This window comes from Hyperoodon ampullatus (assembly GCF_949752795.1).
Source record: "Hyperoodon ampullatus genome assembly, chromosome: 15".
Lineage (NCBI taxonomy): Eukaryota > Metazoa > Chordata > Mammalia > Artiodactyla > Ziphiidae > Hyperoodon > Hyperoodon ampullatus.
In genome coordinates, this window is record NC_136928.1 from 35,262,576 (window position 1) to 35,286,844 (window position 24,269).

The 24,269-nt window shown below is 35.1% G+C and overlaps 1 protein-coding gene across 2 annotated transcripts in view; it reads left to right on the top strand.

Annotated features, from left to right (window-relative positions):
• Positions 1–24,269, top strand: part of VPS54 (VPS54 subunit of GARP complex) — a gene marked incomplete at its 5' end in the record, with an annotated part of 71,898 nt that overhangs the window by 25,230 nt on the left and 22,399 nt on the right. For both annotated transcript variants that reach the window (XM_079721069.1, XM_079721070.1), the window contains 8 exons: positions 1,390–1,516; positions 2,481–2,588; positions 4,894–4,949; positions 8,177–8,273; positions 15,083–15,423; positions 21,213–21,342; positions 22,186–22,367; positions 22,968–23,080. In XM_079721069.1, the coding sequence (XP_079577195.1) occupies positions 1,390–1,516; positions 2,481–2,588; positions 4,894–4,949; positions 8,177–8,273; positions 15,083–15,423; positions 21,213–21,342; positions 22,186–22,367; positions 22,968–23,080 (1,154 nt within the window). The remainder of the gene's footprint in view (positions 1–1,389; positions 1,517–2,480; positions 2,589–4,893; positions 4,950–8,176; positions 8,274–15,082; positions 15,424–21,212; positions 21,343–22,185; positions 22,368–22,967; positions 23,081–24,269) is intronic.

Consider the following 24,269-nt stretch of genomic DNA (forward strand, 5'->3'; position numbering starts at 1 on the left):
TCTTTGAGATGGATTCTGAGAAGTTAGATTCCTAGGTCAAAGGCTAATTGCCTATGTAATTTTGCAAGACACTGCCAAATTCCTTTTATGGCAGTGTTTTAGTTTGTAAGAGTGGATATGTTATAAATTAGTTTATTGTGAGATGTTGTCACCATTTATGAGAACCTTATTAGACTTCTAATTAGCTGTGAGAAATATAATTTTCATATTGCAAAAAGCAAATTTATGTTATTTCACTTATCAGATTTTTTCTAAAAGTATCACTGCACTACTTACCATATTGTTGTTGTTCATAAAAGAAGAACAACGGATCTTTCTAAAAGGTCACATGCTTTAATTTTTTTTAATGTGCTATATCTGGTCATAGCAAAGACAGTTGCTAACATTAAGGGCTTGTTTTTCAAGTAAATGTAACATAAACTTTTAAAATGTTTTTATAATTAATTATAAGTGTTTACATTTAAGATAAATTTCACTTAAGTTTTGAAATGCCTTGGACCAACTAGATTACCTAGGTTTCTTCAACCCATTGTTTGTATGAAACTATTAGATTGTGTGGCAAAAATCCCTTTGGATATGATGGTATTCATCCTTAGTGCCCTTCAGAGCAGGGATTAACTACCTGGGACCACTCTTGTCACTTGGACAGTACTTGCTTTTTCTAGGGAAAAGGTTCCAAATCTCTTCAGTAATACTTGCCCTCACCACCCCCACAACTCTGCCAAAGTTAGAGTCCTGCTCACTTTAACCCTAGCCAGGATCTGCAGGTACTGAAGAGGTGGACTAAAAAGGAACATCATATTTCATGAGAAGAAGTTCCATGGATAGATTATAGCTCAGTGACTTTAGATCTTCACTCATGTGTTCTAATGACTTTAATGGCCTGAGGGATATTGCACAATAACTCAAACTGATCCTGACAGAGGTTGAGCTGAGTCAGTCTCTCCTATAGTCCTTCAAATATTTATAGGTACCCAGAACAGGGCCTGGTGCATAGTAAGCGCTTGTATTTATTGCATAAATGAATGGCTGGGGAGCTACTGACATTTATATTCAGTAAGTGGTTAATGAGGAAAGGACTTAGAATATCTGGATATTTTGTCTGTGAAAAGCAGACTAAAAAGCAGTCATGAAGTTTTCTAGAACCAAGTTTCCTATAGTATATTTAACTGTTTGTAGGTTAAAGATATACAGAGAAAAATAGAATTTGGGAGATGACGTGAAACTGTCGCAGTTATTTTTGTTAAGTTAAAAGACTCTATTTTACTAAAACATCACCTTGTTGCACAAGTACTGTCAGCTAGAAAAGTTTTGCTGATGGGTTCCCTTGATCGTGGAGTAAATCTGGGTTTTTAATAAATGAGGTAACATTTCCCTCTTCCTTTGTAGGCATTTGGGATCACAGCTTTGTGAATTAGAAAAACTGATAGATAAAATGATGATTGCAGAATTTTCTACTTATTCTCACAGTGACTTAAATAGACCATTGGAAGATGACTGTCAAATTTTAGAAGAGGTATGTCTTTTGAACTATAGAATGAAATTGATGTCATTGTTTAGTGTTATTTCCTAACAGCCTTAGTTTAGAACACATTCTCCTCAGGTTATAGTGAGCAAAATTATCTTCAATATCAAGCCTGTGAGACCTATGAAATCTTTCACTAACTATGTGACTTTAGGAAGCACATAATTGTTTATTATCCTGTGAAATTAGAGAATAAATAATTTTATAACTTAATTAGAAATGGGAGTTAAAATGAAGTCTTTATATGGCTTACTACCCAAGTTCCAAATATAGATATAGGATGAATTAACTTATATCCATGTATATGCATGTATTGGAGTGTGTCTTTTATAAAAAGTGATCATTATTATATGGTAACTTATCAGTCATTCACATTCACTGAGCACCTATTATGAACATGTTTTATGCATATGCATATACAAATATATCATATTTGGTAACTTATCTAGTAACTTCTCAATGCTGATTATTGCCAAGAACTTGTAAAGAATCCAAAAAACCCTGATAGCAGCCTAAGTAATTAAAGAGATTTTTGTAAATGTTAGCAGTTAATGCTCCACAAATAATCCAGGTCATCATTCCAGTCTTCTAGACCACTAATTAGAAAGCACCGGGCTCATAGAGTATTTATTGGTCATCAGGGTTTGAGAAGAATACTTTCTAGCTACTTACTGAAACTAGACCAAAATATACTCATATTGTTTTGTCCCCAAACCAGCTTCATTTGATCCACTATAGTAGGATAGGATTTACCTGTTTTAGATTAACGACTCCAAAAATCTGATGACAAGATTGCTATGGAAAGGGGTTTTTAAGACTTTTAGAAAATACCAAAAGGAGGATAGAGATTTGAGGGTCAGACAATAAAACCCTTGACGTTGATTATTTCTGCCTCTAAGTGAGATTATTTTGTATTTGAATTTTGACATTGTATACCCTTCTTTTATTTTAACAGGAAAGACTAGTATCTCTTGTATTTGGACTTTTAAAACAAAGAAAACTTAATTTTTTAGAAATATATAGTGAAGAAATGATTATTACAGCAAAGAATATCATTAAACAGGTAATTATACTTTTTTATTTGGTATATTTTGGTCTAGAATCTTTTTTTTTTTTTTTTTTTTTGCGGTATGTGGGCCTCTCCCGTTGCAGAGCACAGGCTCCGGATGCGCAGGCTCAGCAGCCATGGCTCACAGGCCCAGCTGCTCCGCGGCATGTGGGATCTTCCCGGACTGGGGCATGAACCCGTGTCTCCTGCATCGGCAGGCGGACTCTCAATGGAATTTTTCATTGGTGCTGTCATACTGTATATATAATTTTGAATTGTATATATATTTCCGTTTGAATCATAACATAAGCATTCGCTCATAAGCCTTCAGATATATCACTTTTAATGGTTGTATAAAATTCCATCAACATTATGTTAGTTAAATCTGTTTAAGCTTTCCTCTGTGTTAAATATTTAGGTCATTTTCATTTCGGTACTATAAAGAGCACTGTGACAAACATCTTTGGTATGCTTTGGTATAAAGTCTTGTTTGTTTGGTTTCTTGTAACTGATTCCTGAAGTGGAACTATTGGTCAGAGAGTGAAAAGTATTTTTAAGTTGTTTGATACATAGAGCTGAATTGCTTTTTTTCTAAAAAGATTTTACCAATAGTATATACTTTCACCAGCGTTTCTTCTTACTCTGATCTCTAAGAAATTATAATTGTAAACTAAAATCTATTTGGTTTTTTTTTAGTCTTCCCTGATTTTTTTCCCAAGCTAATTGGTATTTATTACAACACAATTGGCATAAAGTGATAAAGTGGAATTGTCATTTTACATCTGCATTACTTTTAGAAATTAAAAGAAAAAGCTTACCACCTACAATGCTATCAAAGTTTCAGTATTTGTCATCTACTCATTACAAAGTAGATATACATTTTAAGGTTATTTCAGTTTTAAAGATGTGAAATTCAAGTTGCTGCTATATTTCATGAGATACAATTTTTTTCCATAAGCAGTTTTTTTTTTTACATCTTTATTGGAGTACAATTGCTTTACAATGTTGTGTTAGTTTCCGCTGTACAACAAAGTGAATCAGCTATATGTATACACTTCCCTGATTTTTGTTTTGACTTTTTCTATTCAGATAAATCTCATTCTCTGAACTTTAGTTTTTCTGTATATGAAAAAGAACAATTTTGAATGAATTTCTTAGGCTTAATTGATCATCATCATTAGGTTGAATGTACATTTCTTAGTTTTTAATGTTCAAATAAAACAAGCAAGAAAAAGGTTACAATCGCCCCATCTTTTACCTCTTTCAAACATTGACTAAAACACCGTATTTTAAAATTATCACTACCATTTCCAAAAATTGTTGATAACTAGCACTAAATATACATGTATATTATAGCTTAGCAATTCTACTTCTAGGTAATTTACCCAACGGAAATTCATACCTAGGCTCACCAAAGACAGCACAAGCATTCCATGGCAGCATATTTGTAATAAAAAACCAGAAAAACTCAAATTTTATCATCAGTAAAAAAGATAAATAGAATTGTAGCATATTTACATCATTGAATACTATACAGCAATGAGAATGAATAAACTACATGGAACAACATGGATATTCACATACATAAGGTGGAGCCAAAGAAGCCAGACACGGAAGAGTACACACTGTATGATTCCACTTACGTAAAATTCAAACACGGGCAAAATTAATCTGTGGTGTTAGAAATCAGGATAGTAATGTCTTTTGGGAGGAAGTAGTGACCAGGAGGGGAGCAGGAGGGACTTCCTGGTAATATTCAGTTTCATAATCTGAGTTCTGGTTAAATAGGTGCACTCCATTTGTAAAAAAATTATTGAGCTATAAACATAATTTGTACAGTTTTCTGTATGTATATTATACTTTTAAGCAGTTTTTAAAAACTGCTGTGTTTTAATTCCTAGACTTCTAAAGTCTGAGCATTTATTTTTTAAAACCTTAAACTGTTGCGCGTGTTGCAAGGAAGTGTGACCTCCAAAATGAATTTCTTTTGGAATTTTAGTATGGGGCTTATACCATGTCCTAAGTATTATAGTTCTATGGGGGTTTTGTGTGTGTGCGTGTGTGTTTGTTGTGTGTGTATTTGTGTGTGAACAGTTTTAAATAGTAGGAAATTGTGATTAATACAGTTCAAGCATACCCTGGAATAATTATTTAATAGGGTAAAGGTAATGCTGCAGTTTTTTAAACACCTTGAGGTCTAAGAGACAGGAGAAGTTTGGTCAAATAATTATAGTCATTGAGGCCCTTTTAATATACAAATGAACATGTAGTACTTACAGTTGTAAAGACGTTAATCAAATTTTTTTCTTAAATTTTGCAGTGTGTGATTAATAAAGTTTCACAAATAGAAGACATAGACACAGATGTTGTTTTGAAGTAAGTATAAATATTAAGTTGGGGTTACCAGTCAGGGAAAAGATAACGCATTAGAATAATCTAAGGAGGATTTAGTTCAGGAATTATTTGCTAAGGTGTGGGCAGAGTGTGGGAAAATCACAAGTGATAGTGCAGTACCTTTAAGGGACAAAGAAAGAGAGCAGTTAATGGAATTCAGAAGGAGAAGAAGGTGTAAGTAGCTGAAAAAAAAAGTCTTTTAGTAGTTGAAGTGATCTTCAGTGGAGGGAGGCGGTCATCCTGAGGTAACCCCTCAGAGATGGAGACGGACTATTAGCACCTTTCCTCCTTTCAGTCTTTTGTAAGGGCTCCTCACTGGCCAAGCCCAGCAGGTCAGCCTCCCCGGGCAGAGAGTGGGTGGAGAGGATACAACGCTATATGGAGGATGGAAATTGAAGAAGAATAGCAGTGTTAAATTTAAATTATTTAGCTATATAATTAAAACCCAGTTAGCTTTGAAAAGTTTGAGTACATGATTTTGAATTTTTCATGTCTGTAATTTTTTGTTTTCCCCTTGAAATAACTATTCTTATTTTAAGGAGAATAGTGATAAATATTTTATGACTATGAATTTCTTGTTCATGTAGGTATCTAAACTTTATTAACTGGTCTAAGATATGAATAGTAATATGGACAACTGTAAAACTTCTCTGGGCCAAACTCATAGAATGAGGATTGTGGAGTTTTAATTTCCACACTATTACCTAGTGAAAGCTGTTTCAGAATTAGTTGAAGCAATGCCAATAATGCAGGGATCTCTAGTAGCTGGAAAAATTAAGTTACTGGACCTTTGCTGAAAGCCCTATATACATGGAGAGTCAGTTATTTTTAATATTTTTCTTCCCTAAGGAATTTTCTCAGCTTAGAGAACATCCTATATCTCAAGTGTATAGGAGTATCTTTTGAGAATAAAGTCCTAGGTGTAGCACCGTTAATTAAAAATATGGAGTAATAAGTCATTGTAGTACTCTAAAATATCTTTATGGAATTCTATTTTTTATTAATTTTTAATCTTAAAGTTGATTGATGTCAGTTATAAAAATATTGGCTGTACTATTATGTATTATAATATTTAGTATATATTATATATGTAGCAATATAATATTGGCTAATACTTAAATAGCACTGTGCATTGTTCTGAGTACTTCGTATTAACTCAGTTTATATTCACAGCTACCATATAAGGTAGGTTCTACCCATTTAAAATGAGAAAATTAGATCATGGAGGAGTTAAGTCATTTGTCCAGAGTCACACAACTAGTAAGTGTCAGGGCTGGAACTTGAACCAAGGCACTGTGGCTTAAGAGCCCATGCTCTTAGCCACCATGCCACATGATCCTTCATATATGGAAGAGTACTTTTTAGTTTGTAGTTAGAAAAGTAGGTTATTAAGTTTATTAAGGGAGATGTTATGTTTCTATTTTTATTTTGTTTAACATTTTTATTGGAGTATAATTGCCTTATCATGGTGTGTTAGTTTCTGCTTTATCACAAAGTAAATCAGTTATACGTATACATATATCCCCATATCTCTTTCCTCTTGCATCTCCCTCCCTCCCACCCTCCCTCTCCGACCCTTCTAGCTGGTCACAAAGCACCCAGCTGATCTCCCTGTGCTATGCGACTGCTTCCCACTAGCTATCTATTTTACATTTGGTAGTGTATATATGTCCATATATACACTAACACTCTCTCACTTTGTCCCAGCTTACCCTTCCCCCTCCCCATGTCCTCAAGTCCATTCTCTAGTAGGCCTGCGTCTTTATTCCCGTCTTGCCCCTCAGTTCTTCATGACCATTTTTTTTTTTTAGATTCCATATATATGTGTTAGCATATGGTATTTGTTTTTCTCTTTCTGACTTACTTCACTCTGTATGACAGACTCTAGGTCCATCCACCTCAATACAAATAACTCAATTTCGTTTCTTTTTATGGCTGAGTAATATTCCATTGTATATATGTGCCACATCTTCTTTACCCGTTCATCTGTCGATGGACACTTAGGTTGCTTCCATGTCCTGGCTGTTGTAAATAGAGCTGCAATGAACATTGTGGTGCATGACTCTTTTTGAATTATGGTTTTCTCAGGGTATATGCCCAGTAGTGGGATTGCTGGGTCGTATGGTAGTTCTATTTGTAGTTTTTTAAGGAACCTTCATACTGTTCTCCCTAGTGGCTGTATCAATTTATATTCCCACCAACAGTGTATGAGGGTTCCCTTTTCTCCACACCCTCTCCAGCATTTATTGTTTGTAGATTTTTGATGATGGCCATTCTGACCGGTGTGAGATGATATCGCATTGTAGTTTTGATTTGCATTTCTCTAATGATTAATGATGTTGAGCATTCTTTCATGTGTTTGTTGGAATCTGTATATCTTCTTTGGAGAAATGTCTATTTAGGTCTTCTGCCCATTTTTGGATTGGGTTGTTTGTTTTTTTGCTATTGAGCTGCATGAGCTGCTTGTAAATTTTGGAGATTAATCCTTTGTCAGTTGTTTCATTTGCAAATATTTTCTCCCATTCTGAGGGCTGTCTTTTGGTCTTGTTTATGGTTTCCTTTGCTGTGCAAAAGCTTTTAAGTTTCATTAGGTCCCATTTGTTTATTTTTGTTTTTATTTCCGTTTCTCTAGGAGGTGGGTCAAAAAGGATCTTGCTGTGATTTATGTCATAGAGTGTTCTTCCTAAGTTTTCCTCTAAGAGTTTGATAGTTTCTGGCCTTACATTTAGGTCTTTAATCCATTTTGAGTTTATTTTTGTGTATGGTGTTACAGAGTGTTCTAATTTCATTCTTTTACATGTAGCTGTCCAGTTTTCCCAGCGCCACTTATTGAAGAGGCTTGTTTATTAAGGGAGATGTTATGTTTCTATTTTTATTCCAGAATATATCTTTTCCATATTTAACCAAAATTAGTTTATTTCTCTATGCTTTTTCAGCGAATGGTCACGAAGCATGTTCACATGGAATTACTACATGATAAGATTCATAAGTCAGTGTACTTGACTAGTCTTAGAGATGTTTAAACAAGGAGAAGTTGCTTAGTAATTGACATCTTCATCTCAATTTTACAATTTTAGCTAGGTATCTAGATGAAATTGCATTTTATTATTCTTTTCTTGCTAGTATTTAGTGTAGTTTCCTCCAATTTGTAGATAATACCATGTTGGCCTGAAGACAGTCATTATTTTTGTTTGAATTTTTTTTTCTAGGCTTGCAGATCAGATGAGAATGTTGAATTTTCTTCAGTGGTTTGATCTGCTAAAGGATATTTTCTCTAAGTTTACAATTTTCCTACGGAGAGTTAAGGTAAGCTTATGTGTTTATCAGTTTGTCCAGAATATCCCTAAAGTTAAGTCATCTTTCTAGATATGAAAATTAGAATAAAACAAAATTTCTTTGTTTCTGTAATTTTTCTAAAGGGTTTTAAATTAGATTTGAAGTGCTTCAGAGTATTTTGGTACCTTTTTATAATTTTGGATGATATGTTTTATTTTAAAAGAAATATGATGCTTACTTGGCATTAAATATTATACAGTAATATTTCCTTTTGTGATGCTTGAATCTGTGTAGATTATCTAGAATTACAATATTGTGAAACACTCAAAAATCTATCCCAAACCACTTAATTTTTCTAGGAATTTAATGTTGATTAATGGTATTTTTTAACATATGGTTCATATTTAAATTGCTCTACTAATGTTCTTTATTGCAGGGTTTTTTTTCATTTTTCAATCTGGAATCCATTCATGTATCATGAATGGATTTAATTACTTTGTCCCTTTGGTCAAACAACTTAATTTTAATCTAGTCATTATAAGGAAAAGAACACATGCCACACAGCATTTTTCAGAAGAAAAAAGGCACAGACTCTAATACATGTTGGTTGGGATTACCAACATGTCATAACTGTGTTTTAATAAGACAGTTATTAGGAATTACTGAGTATAACAGGTTGTTTGTGAAATGTGATATTCTTTGAATTATCAGGTGTCAGTATTGTATTTATGTCCTAGTTAACATCCCTGGCATCTCCTGAGTTTCATGTTAAAAATGATCTGGGGGACTTTTGTACTTATCTATGATATGACTTCCTTATTGACATTGACATGCTCTAAGTTACATACATAAGCTTTCTAGTCAGAGTGGGAAAAGTTTTATAAAATGTGATTCACTATACTTAATTCAGGCTCCTACCAAAATGTTGATCCTATCCATTGATAGTGATAGATAGCAAACCTTTATCTGTGGATTGCACAGTAACGAGGCCTTGTTTTCACTTTTTCTTAGATTCCTACCATGACCTTATCACACACATGTCTGGATATATAGAACTCCTACATTGCATAGTTAGAACTGGCCAACTTTTTGCCAGTTATTTTTAAGTAGCTATCTTACTTTTAGGTTCTATATCAGTTAAACTAAGCCACATTATTATTTGATGTATGTACAATATGGGAACAGTGATTTGTCCTAATTGTAGCTTCTTATTTTCACATTTAGGCCACTTAAACTGTTGTAAAACATCTTTGAAGATGATGTTTAATCTTTAAATATAGTACTTTTTTCTTTGAAAAAGTTTGTGGTTCCTTGAGGGCATGATTTTGCTGAAAAATAATGTTAATTACAGCTGTACATTTTTAATGAAGAATTTTTTTTTTTTTTTTTTTTTTTGCGGTATGCGGGCCTCTCCACTGTTGTGGCCCCTCTCGCTGCAGAGCACAGTCCCTGGACCCACAGGCCCAGCGGCCACGGCTCTCGGGCCCAGCCACTCCGCGGCATGCGGGATCCTCCCAGACCAGGGCACGAACCCGCGTCCCCTGCATCAGCAGGCGGACTCTCAACCACTGCACGACCAGGGAAGCCCTAATGAAGAATTTTTAAATAACTACAAATTGGAAAGAACTGTGATGTCTAACAATAGAGGAATGGTAAAATAAGTTATGCCTGGTATATTCACTATCATGGAATATCATGCAGGCAAGGATTTTTAATGATTGAAGAAAATGCATACATACATTATAACATTAAGTTAAAAAGCAAGACAGAGACCTACTTAAATATATAGTCTGCTCTTAGCTGTGTTAGAAAGATTTTTTTACCTCTTCATCTCCATAGACAAAGAGACAGCTTGTCTTTTTAGTGGTTATCTTCAGGTGGTAGGATTATGTATAATTTAAATTAGTGATTCATTCTTTTCTGTTTTTCCTAAGTTTTCTACAAAAAGAGGTATTACTTTTTTTTAATTGAACTATAGTTGATTTACAATGTTGTGTTAGTTTCTGGTATACAGCAAAGTGATTCAGTTATGCATATATATATTCTTTTTCATATTCTTTTCCATTATAGTTTATTACAGGATATTGAATATAGTTCCCTGTACTATACAGTAGGACCACTGTTTATCTGTTTTATATATAGTAGTTTGTATTTGCTAACCCCCAAATCCTAATTTATCCTCCCCCCCACCGGCCACACCACCACCACCCCCTCAGCTCTTTCCCCTTTGGTAACCATAAGTTTGTTTTCTATGTCTGTAAGTCTATTTCTGTTTTGTAAATAAGTTCATTTGTATCAGTTTTTTTAGATTCTACATATAAGTGATATCATGTGGTATGTGGTATTTGTCTTTCTCTTTCTGGCTTACTTCACTTAGTATGATAATCTCTAGGCCCATCCATGTTGCTGCAAATGACATTATTTCATTCTTTCTTACGGCTGAGTAATATTCCATTGTATATATGTACCACATCTTCTTTATCCATTCATCTGTCAATGGACATTTAGGTTGCTTCCATGTCTTGGCTATTGTAAATAGTACTGCTATGAACATTGGGTTGCATGTATCTCTTCGAATTAGAGTTTTCTCTGGATATATGCCCAGGAGTCAGACTGCTGGATTATATGGTAACTTTATTTTTAGTTTTTTAAGGAACTTCCATACTGTTCTCCATAGTGGCTGCACCAATTTACATTCCCACCAACAGTGTAGGAGGGTACCTTTTTCTCCACACTCTCTCCAGCATTTACTATTTGTAGACTTTTTGATGATGGCCATCCTGACTGGTGTAAAGTGATACCTCATTGTGGTTTTGGTTTGTATTTCTCTAATAATTAGCGATATTGAGCATCTTTTCTGGTGCCTGTTGGCCATCTGTATGTCTTCTTTGGAGAAATGTCTATTTAGATCTTCTGCCCATTTTTTTTTTTTTTTTTTTTTTTTTTTTTGCGGTACACGGGCCTCTCACTGCTGCGGCCTCTCCCGTTGCGGAGCACAGGCTCCGGACACGCAGGCTCAGCGGCCATGGCTCACGGGCCCAGCCGCTCCACGGCATGTGGGATCTTCCCAGACCGGGGCACGAACCCTTGTCCCCTGCATCGGCAGGGGGACACCCAACCACTGCGCCACCAGGGAAGCCCTGCCCATTTTTTAATTGGGTTGTCTGGGGCTTTTTTGGATGTTGACCTGTGTGAGCTGTTTGTATATTATGGAAATTAATCCCTTGTCAGTTGCATCATTTGCAAATATTTTCTCCCAGTCCATAGGTTGTCATTTCATTTTGTTTATGGTTTCCTTTACTGTGCAAAAACTTTTAAGTTTAATTAGGTCCCATTTGTTTATTTTTGTTTTTATTTCCATTACTCTAGGAGACAGGTCCCCAAAAATATTGCTGTGATTTACAACATGTCAAAGACTGTTCTGCCTATGTTTTCTTCTAGGAGTTTTACAGTATCTGGTCCTACATTTAGTTCTTTAATCCATTTTGAGGTTTTTTTTTTTTAATGTGGTGTCAGAGAGTGTTCTCGTTTCATTCTTTTACATGTAGCTATCCAGTTTTCCCAGCACCACTTGTTGAAGAGACTGTCTTTACTCCATTGTATATTCTTGCTGTATTTTGCCCTTTGTTGTAGATTAATTGACCATGAGTGCATGGGTTTATCTCTGGGCATTAATTGTATTTTGTGTTTTTATTAGAATTCTTGTTTATTGTTTATATCCCATAGTTTAAGATGATTTGTATAGCTAAAAAAGAAAATAATCCTTAAATGCAAGCTTACATTCTTTTTAAAGAAATTTTTAACTCTTAAATTTTCAATTTGTTATGTGGACAAATAATTCTGGACTATCATTTTAAAGATTTATCAATATGCTTACCAGATTATTTCATTCATTATTCTCAAGACTGGAAAAATTTATTTTAGTGGTTCTGGTCTTTGAACATGAACTTGACTGTAAACTGCTGCAATATGAAAGTTCAGAGAATAAATCACGTACCTACTGTTGAATCTACTATATATTGTAAAATCTTCTGGCATCCTTAAGCAAGAATGGCTCTGGTCTTGGAAAAAAATAATCAGCAAACCTTTAAAACTGTAGGTATGGTGAAAACAGTGAAGAAGAACCCTTAAGAGAACACCTGCTACACTGTATATGGAAAGTTTATTGTATTAGCTAAGATGTTGTCAGTTAAAAGGGACAGAGTATTCAAATGAAACTAATTTAAACAATAAAAGAAATGTATTGGCTTGGGGAACTTAAAATAGTCCAAAACGAGGATAGGCTTCAGTTATGACGTGGTCATGGTTTTCTTGCTTAGTTTCTCTGTTTTAATTCACTTCTACCTCCTCTTTGTTGGCTTCACCTTCAAAGTACCCAACGTAATTATAGCAAAATGGCTATATATAACAGTTTTAGGTCTTCCACATTTGTATACTCTACTTCCTAGAACAAGATTTTTTTTTCTTCAATCATCAGAGTCCTTGGTTTTAATCCACTGGGCTGATTTAGGTTACTGTGGTCAGGACAATGCTGTGCACTGCTTGCTTTGGGTCTGGATTTTCTTCTCACTTTTGAACTAATCCTGTGGCGAGGAGGTTGGGAGTATACTGTGTGGGATACACAGGACTAACACCTGAAGCCGGAAGGTGGACTCAGTTTTGCATAGCTGTATTCCTATGGGGGAGGTATAGAATAGTTGTTGGGGAGAGAAAGACCATGTCCAAAGACCATGACCATTTTTTATTAAAAAATTTTTTAAGAAAGAAAATCATCAAGAGAGAAGAAATAAGGAAGAAGAAAGGCAAAATGAAGATGGGGGAGAAAGCACATCAAGATTAAGATGAGACAGTAGTGAGGATTAAAAGCAGCAATGGAGGAGTGTAGCAAGGAGCAAGTTTGTGACAATAGAGAAGTTACTGTTCAATGGAGAAAGAAAATATGCAGTATCCACAGACACTCGAAGGCTCAGAATCTCTCATATACTGTATGGAATATTGTATCACTTAGAGTGCATTTAATTCCAAATAATGGGAAACACAGAGTGTTTTAAACAATTAAGGGAGTTTATTAGTTCATATAACTGAAAAATATCCATAGGTAGGTCAGCCTTTAGGTGCTTGATAGAGAGGTTGATGATGTTATCAAGCCTTGGTTTTGTTTCTCTGTGTTTCTCTCAGTCTGTCTTCTGTGTATCTTCTTTAGCTTTAAGCTCAGGTGGTTCCATTAGCTGATTGGACTAGCTTAGACCCTTATCCTATCTTTGGAGACTTAAAGTTGGAGTCTGCTTGCCTAGAACCATGTAGATCCTAAAAAAGAAATCAAGAGTTTTGAGAAAAGGGCAACAAATTACAAGAACGCAACCATGAATGTTAAAGTAGGAATGCAGCCCCTGCTTCTTAGTAGTCCATGAAGACATTGACTTACATAAATTTACTCTTAATTCATCTAGCTTTCAGTATTTATTAAGTACCTCCTATGTGCCCAGTACTTACTATTCTAGGCAGTAGGATATAATATCTCATGGAGCTAACATTGTAGTGGAAAGAGACCTAGAATTAAAAAAATAAAAAGATAGTGGTAACTGTTATTTTAAAAAAACTGGTGAATGGGATAGGGTTGCTGGAAGGAGTCATAGGAGGCTTCTTTTTCTGCTGTTTTTGATTCAGTTTTATTTATTTATTTTATTTTTTTGCCGTGCGGCATGAGGGATCTTAGTTCCCCTACCAGGGATCGAACCCGTGCCCCCTGCATCGGGAGCACGGAGTCTTAACCACTGGACCACCAGGGACATCCCGGAGGCTTCTTGAGGAAGTGACAGTTGTGCAGGAACCTGAGTGATGAGAAGGAAACGTGTGCAAACATCAAGGTGAAGAACGTTCCAGGCAGAGGAAACAACAAAGGCACTGAGATGGGAACAGTGGAATTTAGAAGAATAGGAAGAGAACCAGAATTTCTGGAGAGCAGTGAATGAGTGAGAAAAAGGTGTAAGATGAGGAGAGAGAGATGGATTTAAGGGTAGGTATGGTAAGGAATACGGATTGTTTTTTCCTTTTAAGAAAACACTTTTAAGAAGCAGGACTTCCCTGGTGGTGCAGTGGTTAAGAATCCACCTGCCAATGTAGGGGACATGGGTTTGATCCCTGGTCCGGGAAGATCCCACATGTCGTGGAGCAACTAACCCCGTGCTCCACAACTACTGAGCCTGCGCTCTAGAGCCCGTGAGCCACAACTGCTGAGCCCGCATGCCACAACTACTGAAGCCCGTGCGCCTAGAGCCCATGCTCCTCAACAAGAGAAGCCACTGCAACGAGAAGCCCGTGCACCGCAACAAAGAGTAGCCCCTGCTCGCCGCAACTGGAGAAAGCCCGTGCACAGCAATGAAGACCCAATGCAGCCAAATAAATAAATTAATTAAAAAAAACATAGTGAATATTTGTTGCATAGATGATTGAATACTGGTTGCTCTGTTCCAAACACCCCCCCTTTAAGAAAAATAGAAAAGAAAGCACATCAATTAACGAATATGATCCTCTGACAGGCAAGTTATGTTTAGTGTAACCTATTTAAGAAGTTAGAGAAATATGCAGTATATTTTAGAGAGATTTCCATTTACAAAATTAATTTGTAAATGGAGCCCTATGTCTAAGCTTTAGGGAACCCATCTCTCTTGAGCAATTCTTTTTCACAAGTCACCTTTACTGTGTAATAAAAGAAATTCTGATATGCATGACCTTGACTCATTTGTCAGATGTTCAAAAGTACATACACAGTTCACTTTTGGAACCTTTAGGTACAAAATATTTTAAATCCTTTAAAAATGTATCCTGTTTTCTTGTAGGCAACGTTAAATATCATTCACAGTGTTGTTCTCTCAGTTCTTGACAAAAACCAAAGGACTAGAGAATTGGAGGAGATTTCGCAGCAGAAGAATGCTGCAAAAGACAATTCACTGGACACAGAGGTGGCTTATTTAATCCATGAAGGCATGTTTATAAGCGATGCATTCAGTGAGAGTGAATTAACACCTATAGCAATTGACACTACCTCTCAAAGAAATGCATCTCCAAATAGTGAGCCCTGCAGCAGTGATTCGGTATCCGAACCAGAATGTACTACTGATTCTTCATCCAGCAAAGAGCAGACATCATCATCTGTTACTCCGGGAGCTGTGGATATTATGTGAGTATGGTGACTACTGCTGCCAAGTTAACAAGATTTTGAGTCATCTTATTAATGGTTCCAATAAGATTGATTATTCAGTTTATTGAGAAACCGTGTACACTTTGGTCTTTTGGAATTTAATTTAACAAAAATAAATTAATTTTCTGAAACGTATCTTTTTGAAAATGTATGCAAGGTAAGGAGATGAGCATTGGAAGTAATTGAGAATTGTAGAATTTTAAGGCTGGGAAGGAACGATTTAATTAAATGCCCTCAATTTGGAGAGTTTAGGTGACTTATTTAAAGTCATTAGTGGCAGAACCTGTCCTGGAACTCAGGTCAGTATTTCCTTGGTTATGTTTCTTTCTTTTACTATGTCACCTTTGTATTTTGTATATAGTGAAAATCTGTTTGATTTACAATTTTCAGTTTTTCAGACATGAATTTCCAAGTGGGTCGCACTTTTTAAATATTTTTAAATATTACTCTTTTAAACTTATTTTGAAATAATTTCAAATTTACAGAAAAGTTGTCAGCATTGTACAAAAAACTCTCATATATCCTCCACCTTGCTTCCCCAGTTAATGGTTTACCACATTGCCCTCTTTCTCCGTTCCTCTCTCTTTCTCGCTCTCTTTTCGTCTCTCCTTTCTTTGTCTCTCATGTTAAAATTTTTTCTCAATTATTTGACAATAGGTTGCAGACTTGATGTTCCAAATACCTCAGTGTATATTTCCTCAATACAATAACACTCTCTTAAATAACTTTAGTATACCAATTAAAATCAAGAAAACATTGCTGCATTATTACCATCTAATGCACAGACCCCATTCAAAGTTCACCAGTTGTCCCAATAATGTTCTGAATAGGAAGAACAAAAATAAAAGAGCCAATAAAATCTTTCTGGTCCAAGAACATTGTTTGTATTTTGTTATTATTAAGAATAATAAGAACTCAGTACTTTTGTTCATTTTGATGTAAGTCAGCTTATAGCCCAGGAGCTTATAAAGGTTGCAGTTATGGTATAAAGTCAGCTCTAATACCTCCCCCTCCCCACCATAAATCAATCAATCAAACCCTGAACTACATATGAATAAAATTTTTTCTTCTCTGTTCTGGCTTATATTTTCACATTTATTAGTTAGGGTTCAGTCTAAAACTGCTGTTAAAAGAGATGTAAAAACATCTGTAGCTTAAACAATATAGAATTTTGTTTCTCTCCTGTAACAATTCAGAGGTAGGAGGTCCAGAGCTGAGAAGGTAGCTCTGCCATCTCATTGTGTAGTTTCCCTCTGTGTCTTAGGAGGTTTTATCATCTCATTTCAATCTGTAGCAGCAGGAAGGAGAGGACAAAGGCTGGTACTCTCCTTACTTTTTTGTTTTGTTTTAACCTTTTAATTGGAATGTGATATACATATAGGGAAATGGACCAGTTTTAAGTGTTCAGCTCAATTTATTATAACAAAATGAACACCCTGGTGTAATCACCAAGGTTAAGAGATAGAACATTACCAGCTCTCTAGAAGCCCCCCCTTGCCACTATGCTTTCACTTCCCCCCCAAAAAACCATTAAAACTATTGGTTTTTCCAGGTTTTAAACTTTATGTAAATGGAACCATAAATGGAATCATGTTCTTTAGTCTCTAATTTCTTTCATTCCACATTATATTTGTGATATTTTTCTAAGTAGTTGTGTGCAGCAGTAGTTTATTTGTGCATAAATATTCCACTTCTGACTATACCACGATGTATTTATCATTTTGTTGTTGATGAAATTTGGATTATTTTCAGTTTGATTGTTGTGAACATTCTTGTAGATGTCTTCAGTGTACATGACATAAGTATTTCTGTTGAATATATACCTAGGAATGAATAAGTATTGTGAATAGTCAGTTTAACTAATGCCAAACAATTTCCCAAAGGATTGTACTCCTTTACAATCCTATCAGCTGTGTGGAAGCGTTCCTATCACTCCACATCTTCATTCACTCTTGGTATTGTCAGTCTTTTACATGTTAGACATTTTGGTGGATATGTCACAGGTATAGTAGTTTAAATTTTTATTTCCCTGATGATTGGTAAGAGGGCACTTTTCATATATTTATTGGCTGTTTGGATATCCTCTTCTGTGAAGGCCCTATTCAAATCTTTGCCCACTTCTCTATTGGTTTACCTTTTATTTCTTACTGATTTATGGGAGTTCTTTATGTAGTCCCAGCACAGCCCTTTGTCAGTTGTCCGTACTACAGGTATCTTCTCCCACTCTGTGGGTTGACTTTTCACTCTCTTATTGGGGTCTTTGGTGAACAAAAGTTCTTAATTTTAATATCTTATGATTCAATCTTTCCTTTTATGGTTTGTGCTTTTTTGTGTGTCCTATTTAAGAAATCTTTCCCTAACCTAAGACTTTGATGATATTCTCTTATGTTTTTTTCTGGAAGCTTTGTTGCTGTCCCTTTCACATTTAGATCCACAATCCATCTGGAATTGATTTTTGTGTATAGTGTGAGGTTGTTGTCTTTTTCCTCATGGAGATATCTTTTTAACTTCACACCATTTATTGAAAAGACTGTCTTACCCGTTGCTCTATAGTGCCACTCTTGTCTTAAATTAAATATTCATATATGTATGAGTCTGTTTCTAGATTCTGTTTTGTTCACTTGTCTGCTTTGCACCAGTACCATTAAGTAAAATTGTATTAGTTATGATCGCTTTTTTTTTTTTTTTTTTTTTGCGGTATGTGGGCCTCTCACTGTTGTGGCATCTCCCGTTGCGGAGCACAGGCTCCGGATGCGCAGGCTCAGCGGCCATGGCTCACGGGCCCAGCCACTCCGCGGCATGTGGGATCTTCCCAGACCGGGGATCGAACCCGTGTCCCCTGCATCGGCAGGCGGACTCTCAACCACTGCGCCACCAGGGAAGCCCTATGATCACTTTTTAATTAGTCTTAATATCTGGTAATTTCTCCTACCTTTTATTCTTCTTCCAATATGCCTTATTTATGTTGCAAATTCATATACCTTTTAGATTTGTTAGTTCCCTGTTGCTTTCACATAAATTTGTTCATGTTTTATCCTTTCTTTCTTTTTAAGAGCACAATTCAGAATTTGCAGTTCCACATCCTAGTGGCTAGAATATTATCACATGTCTATATCTAGCTGTAAGAGAGGCTTGAGAAATAGTCTATAGCTTGTTGGCTATTTGATAGCTGAAACTATTATGGCAGAAGTGAGAAACGATATTAAAAGATAGCTAGAAATCTGCTGTACTATTTGAAATTCCTTTAAATCAAATGCAGCCTCATAGTTTTTATCCCTCCCCTCCCACCTCCATTGTGGCTCACTATACACTCTGGAGCTTCTCTGGCTTTCCACAATGGCATGCTCCCATAGCATGATAATAGAGGTTCTGTAGGTGGTTTCTTCTGTGTTTCATAGGCACATAAATGTCTGGGAACTACCCACCCCCAAGGGGCAGTGGATTGATTGAGTATATTTATACACGTGACCCTAACTAGTTCTTTCTTGTATCAAGTGTTTTTGCAGTATGTAATTGTGTCATAGATGCAGTACATGCAGAAATGATGTCTGATTTTTTATCTATGTTAGTGGTAGATTTTCCATATTTTCTTACATTATCAAAATAATCTACAACTTTGTAAGTTTATTCCAATGCAGACATGGGCACAAAAGAGTAAATAATTTACCATGCAGGAAATGGGAAAGGAAAAATAATGGAAAGGATTAGAAAGTTTTGTAGGTTTTTAAAATTTTTTATTTTAAATTAAATAGTGGTTAAAATAAAAACATATAAAGTTTACCATCTTAGCCATTTCTAAGTGCACAGTCCAGTAGTGGTAAATATATTCACACTGTTGTACAACCAATCTCCAGATCTTTTTCTTCTTGCAAATCTGAAATCCTATGCACATTAAGCAACAACTCCCCATTTCCTTCCCTACCAATCCCCTGGCAACCACTCTTCTACTTTCTGTCTCCATGAGTTCAACTACTCTAGGTACTTCATATAAGTGGAATCAAACAGTATTTGTCCTTTTGTTTAGCATATTGTCTTTAAGGTTCATCTATGTTGTAGCATGTGTCAGAATTTCCTTCTTTTTATAGGCTCAGTAATATTCCATTGTATGTATATATCACATTTTATCCATTTATCTGTCAGTGGACTCTTGGATTGCTTCCATCTCTTGGCTGTTATGAATAGTGCTACTGTGAACATGGGTGTGCAAATATATCTCTTTGAGATCCTGCTTTCAGTTCTTTTGTGTACATAGCCAGAAGTAGAATTACTGGATCGTGTTTGTGAGGTTTTGTTTTTTGTTTTTTGCTTTTCCCTATTAACGTGAAAGAGATCCATTAGACTTAAATTTTTAAAAATCTTTTTAAAAAGAAAAATTACAAACAAATAAATGATTTTTTTTAGAAAACCAAACTTCCTAGCTTTTTGGATTGTCACCCTACTTTCTTAAAGACTTTAGTTGGGTTTTTTTTTTTTTTGCTATTTCCTGTTTATATCTTTGTGAATTGGTGGCATATTGGTAATAGTTCCAAATTCTTAGTTATTCCCTTACGTAGGGGCAAATTTTAGAAATCCTTCAGAAAATTGAATTTACAATTGAAATAAAATTTTAACTTTGAAATTTAAGCCAACAGTTTTATGGGAGCTGGTATTGAAATAGCACTTGGACTGTTTATATAGAAGGAAATGTTACAGTAGAAGAAGCTTATCAGATTAGAAATAGAATTAGACTAATTCTGGGTTCTAGTCCCACCCTCTTAACCTTCTGACCTTGGGTAGATCACTTAAACTTTCAAGATTCAGTATCCTCATCTGTAAAGTAGAAATTTATCTATCTGCCTCAGAGTGTGAGAACCAAGCAAGATACTGTATCTGAGTGTATTTAAAAAATATTTATCCATCCATTATTTTAAAGCACTAGTAACTAAATTTAATGATATAACTTTAAAGGATAGCAGCTAATAACTTTCTTTAATACCTTAACCCAGTGAGAGTAGTGGTTTGCCTCAAATTAATATACATCAGATCCTCTTTGAAATATCTTTGAAAGTTATTTTAATTCAACTGAAATGGAGAAAAATTATGCTAAGTTACTTCACTTGGTTCATGATAACACTAAACTGACTTGTTGGCACAGAATCAGTGGTCTTTATACATGCCCTGGGGAAAAATGTATAAAAAACAGGAAGTCTTACATTTCTTCCTCAAAACTGGAATAAATGCATTACATATTATAAATACTCCTATTTAATTGTAAGTTTCTTGAGAATAGTATTCCCTCCAGTGCATAGTAGTTAAGCACAGTAAATACTCAGGAAATATTAGTTCAGTTGATCTGACTATTAATAGTCATTCATAATTATAAGTAAAAAGAGGGCCTGTTTGTTCCTTCTTTCCATTCCTTTCCTCTTCCTTCCACCATGTCATCCTAGGCACCTGTGCACAACCTGCCACAGCTACGCCCTTGTACCTAACGAGAATTTCTTTTGCTGTAGTTTTTGCAGAATTTCCAGTCAGAGTCTGAACTAAGTATTAAAAATACTACAGCAGAGAGAGAAAATTATTCTTATATAAGATTAGGGTAAAATATATTTGTGTTATCTGAGCTTGTTTATGTGATGCTGTACCACAAAAATAAAAGTATATGATACATCACAGAATTTTCCCTCAAATGTAAATTTTACAGCTTTTTGTTTTTTATTGGTAGGTCATCTATGGCGAACAGTGTGTTCACAACTTTCCTTGACTTAATCTCTTTCTATCATTTTCAGGGTCAATGAAGACATGAAATTAACTGACTTAGAGCTGGGAAAGCTGGCAAATAATGTCCAGGAGTTATTATATAGTGCCTCAGATATATGCCATGATCGAGCTGTCAAATTTCTCATGTCAAGAGCAAAGGTTAGTTGTTTTGATAAACTTTAGATATTTTATACATAGTAACATTGTTTTAAAGATCTGGAATATATCCTCGCTTGTGTCCCTATTCCACATAATGCATATTTTTAACACTTAATAAGGTACTGGTGTGGTCTGTTAAGGAGATGTTGAAATGCAAAATAATCCAAATAAAAGAAATAGAGGGCCTCCCTGGTGGCACAGTGGTTGAGAGTCCGCCTGCCGATGCAGGGGATACGGGTTCGTGCCCCGGTCTGGGAGGATCCCATATGCCGCGGAGCGGCTGGGCCCGTGAGCCATGGCTGCTGAGCCTGCGCGTCCGGAGCCTGTGCTCCGCAACGGGAGGGGCCACAGCAGTGAGAGGCCCGCGTACCACAAAAAAAAAAAAAAAAAAAAAAAAAAAAAAAAAAAAGAAATAGAAAAAGTTAAGCATGCTTTTCAAATAAAGGATTAAAAGACTTATTTTGAAATATAATACCTTAATAATTAATTTGAAATTAATATGCTGTTTTATACATATATATGTGTATACCTAGCCAAATAATTTATTAAGAAAATTAGTTGTACTCCAATAGTATGAAAATTGTATAGTATGATCTGAATTTATTTGAGCTACTGTATTACAAAGGGATCAGAATAAAATTTAAACATCTTAAACTTTTTATGGTTGATTTCTGGGACTAAAGTATTGGGAAATTTCATTTAAAATTGTTTTAAAATAATTTTTAGGAATTACTACAACTATTATAAAAACAATTAATATTAATGTTTGTTTAAGTTAGTTTTATAGCTCATCCATATTTGGTGTTATACTATCATGATTTTTGTGTTATCTTTAAAATTTAGGATGGTTTTCTTGAGAAGCTAAATTCCACAGAATTCATAACACTTTCCAGATTAATGGAAACATTCATTTTAGAAACTGAACAGATCTGTGGAAGAAAAAGCATGTCATTACTTGGAGCACTTCAGAGCCAAGCTAATAAATTTGTAAACAGGTTTCATGAAGAGAGAAAAACCAAGCTCAGGTATTATTGCCATGTCCATTCTGTTCTTCATTTTTTTTCCCTTTTCTTTACAAAACACAATTATATTTAAAAGAGGAAACTTCATTAATTGTCCAGTTAAAACCCCTGACAGATTTTTTTCTTTTTAATTAAAGACAGATTGTGGAATTAAAATCACATTTCTTGGCTTTTGAAAGTGTAGTTAGAATGTTTAGTTCCATTAAAGTACTTACCAGGAAGATCCTAATAGATTGACTTTTCCTTTCCCACTCAAAGTGAAGTTAATTATGTTTTACCACTCTTCCTGACTAGGCTAAGAGACATAAAAAGAGAAATATTTTCTGAAACTATTCATACCATTTATGAATGATTTCAGTTTATTAAGGTGTTCAGCACTTTTTAAAGTCTTACATACTAACAACAGGTAATGGCCATTATTATTTAAAAACTCAATGCCTTGTATTGCATGGGCTCTACTTGAATTTAACTAAGATACATGTAGTCTTAAATATATAACAAAAGTCTTATGTACTCACTCAGCTATTCCTTTTCTTTTCACCCAAGGAGATGGTGTTGACATATTATTAAAGTTTATCTTCCTTTCTTTTTACTTTTGAATAGCCTCCTCTTAGACAATGAGCGCTGGAAGCAAGCTGATGTTCCCGCAGAATTTCAGGATCTTGTTGATTCTATAGCAGATGGAAAGATTGCTTTACCTGAAAAGAAATCAGGGGGTATGTGTACTCTTTCACACACTCTCTTTCAATTTTATATTGTTTGTTCATTTTGTAGGAGTGCTTAATATTTCTTTAATTGATAGTGCCTCTTGGGAAGCTTAGAACTAATACTCCCAGCTTAGTAAGTAGTTGATTGGAAAAGTATGTGGTAATTTATAATAATAATTTCAGATATTTATTGAGTATTAACCATATCCAAATGGATATTAACCATATCCAAGTGGACCAAGTGCTTTACATGCATTACTCCAGTTTACCCTCACAACAACCTATAATAAAGATACTATTGTTACCTTGTTTAATAGTGAGGAGGCATGAGGCTTCCAGGGGTTAAGGAATTTGGTACAAATAAAGATCTGGGATTTGAAACCAGCTTTATATAATTTCATAGCTATGTTCTTAACCACTGTACCATATTGTTTAGAGACATGTATTCTTTTATTGGACACTAGTATGCTTCTACTATGTGTCAAATGTTGAGACATAGGTAAGAGGTATAATTTTACGTTAAAAGGTCTAAGTCTGATGAAAAATATATTTATTATCAATCACAAGTAATGTAGTAGTGATATGATAGAGAAAACCAAAATATAAAGAACTGTAGAATAAGAAAACTATGAAGGAGACTACAAAGGAAGGGCAGAGAGGTAGGACAATCCAGAAAAACACAGAAGTTAAAAAATTAGAGTTTCAAGAAGAAAATTGTCATTTGTATCAAATGTCAGTTGGGTCTCTTATGAAAGACATGCAGTGGCTAGAGATATTTTTGTATATCAGTTAAAGTGGCATTGTCATGGGTTAATAATATAAACTTGGGCTTCCCTGGTGGCGCAGTGGTTGAGAGTCCACCTGCCGATGCAGGGGACATGGGTTCGTGCCCCGGTCTGGGAAGATCCCACATGCCGTGGAGCGGCTGGGCCCATGAGCCATGGCCGCTAAGCCTGCGCGTCCGGAGCCTGTGCTCCGCAACAGGAGAGGCCACAACAGTGAGAGGCCTGCATACCGCCAAAAAAAAAAATAATAATAATAATAAAAACTTATGTACAACTCATCCTGTAATACCAGATTTGAAATTATGAAGTTCTTGAATAATTTTTAAAGTGGTTTTTTTTGTTGTTGTTTTTAATAAATTTTTGTTTATTTATTTATTTTTGGCTGTGTTGGGTCTTCGTTGCTGAGCACGGGC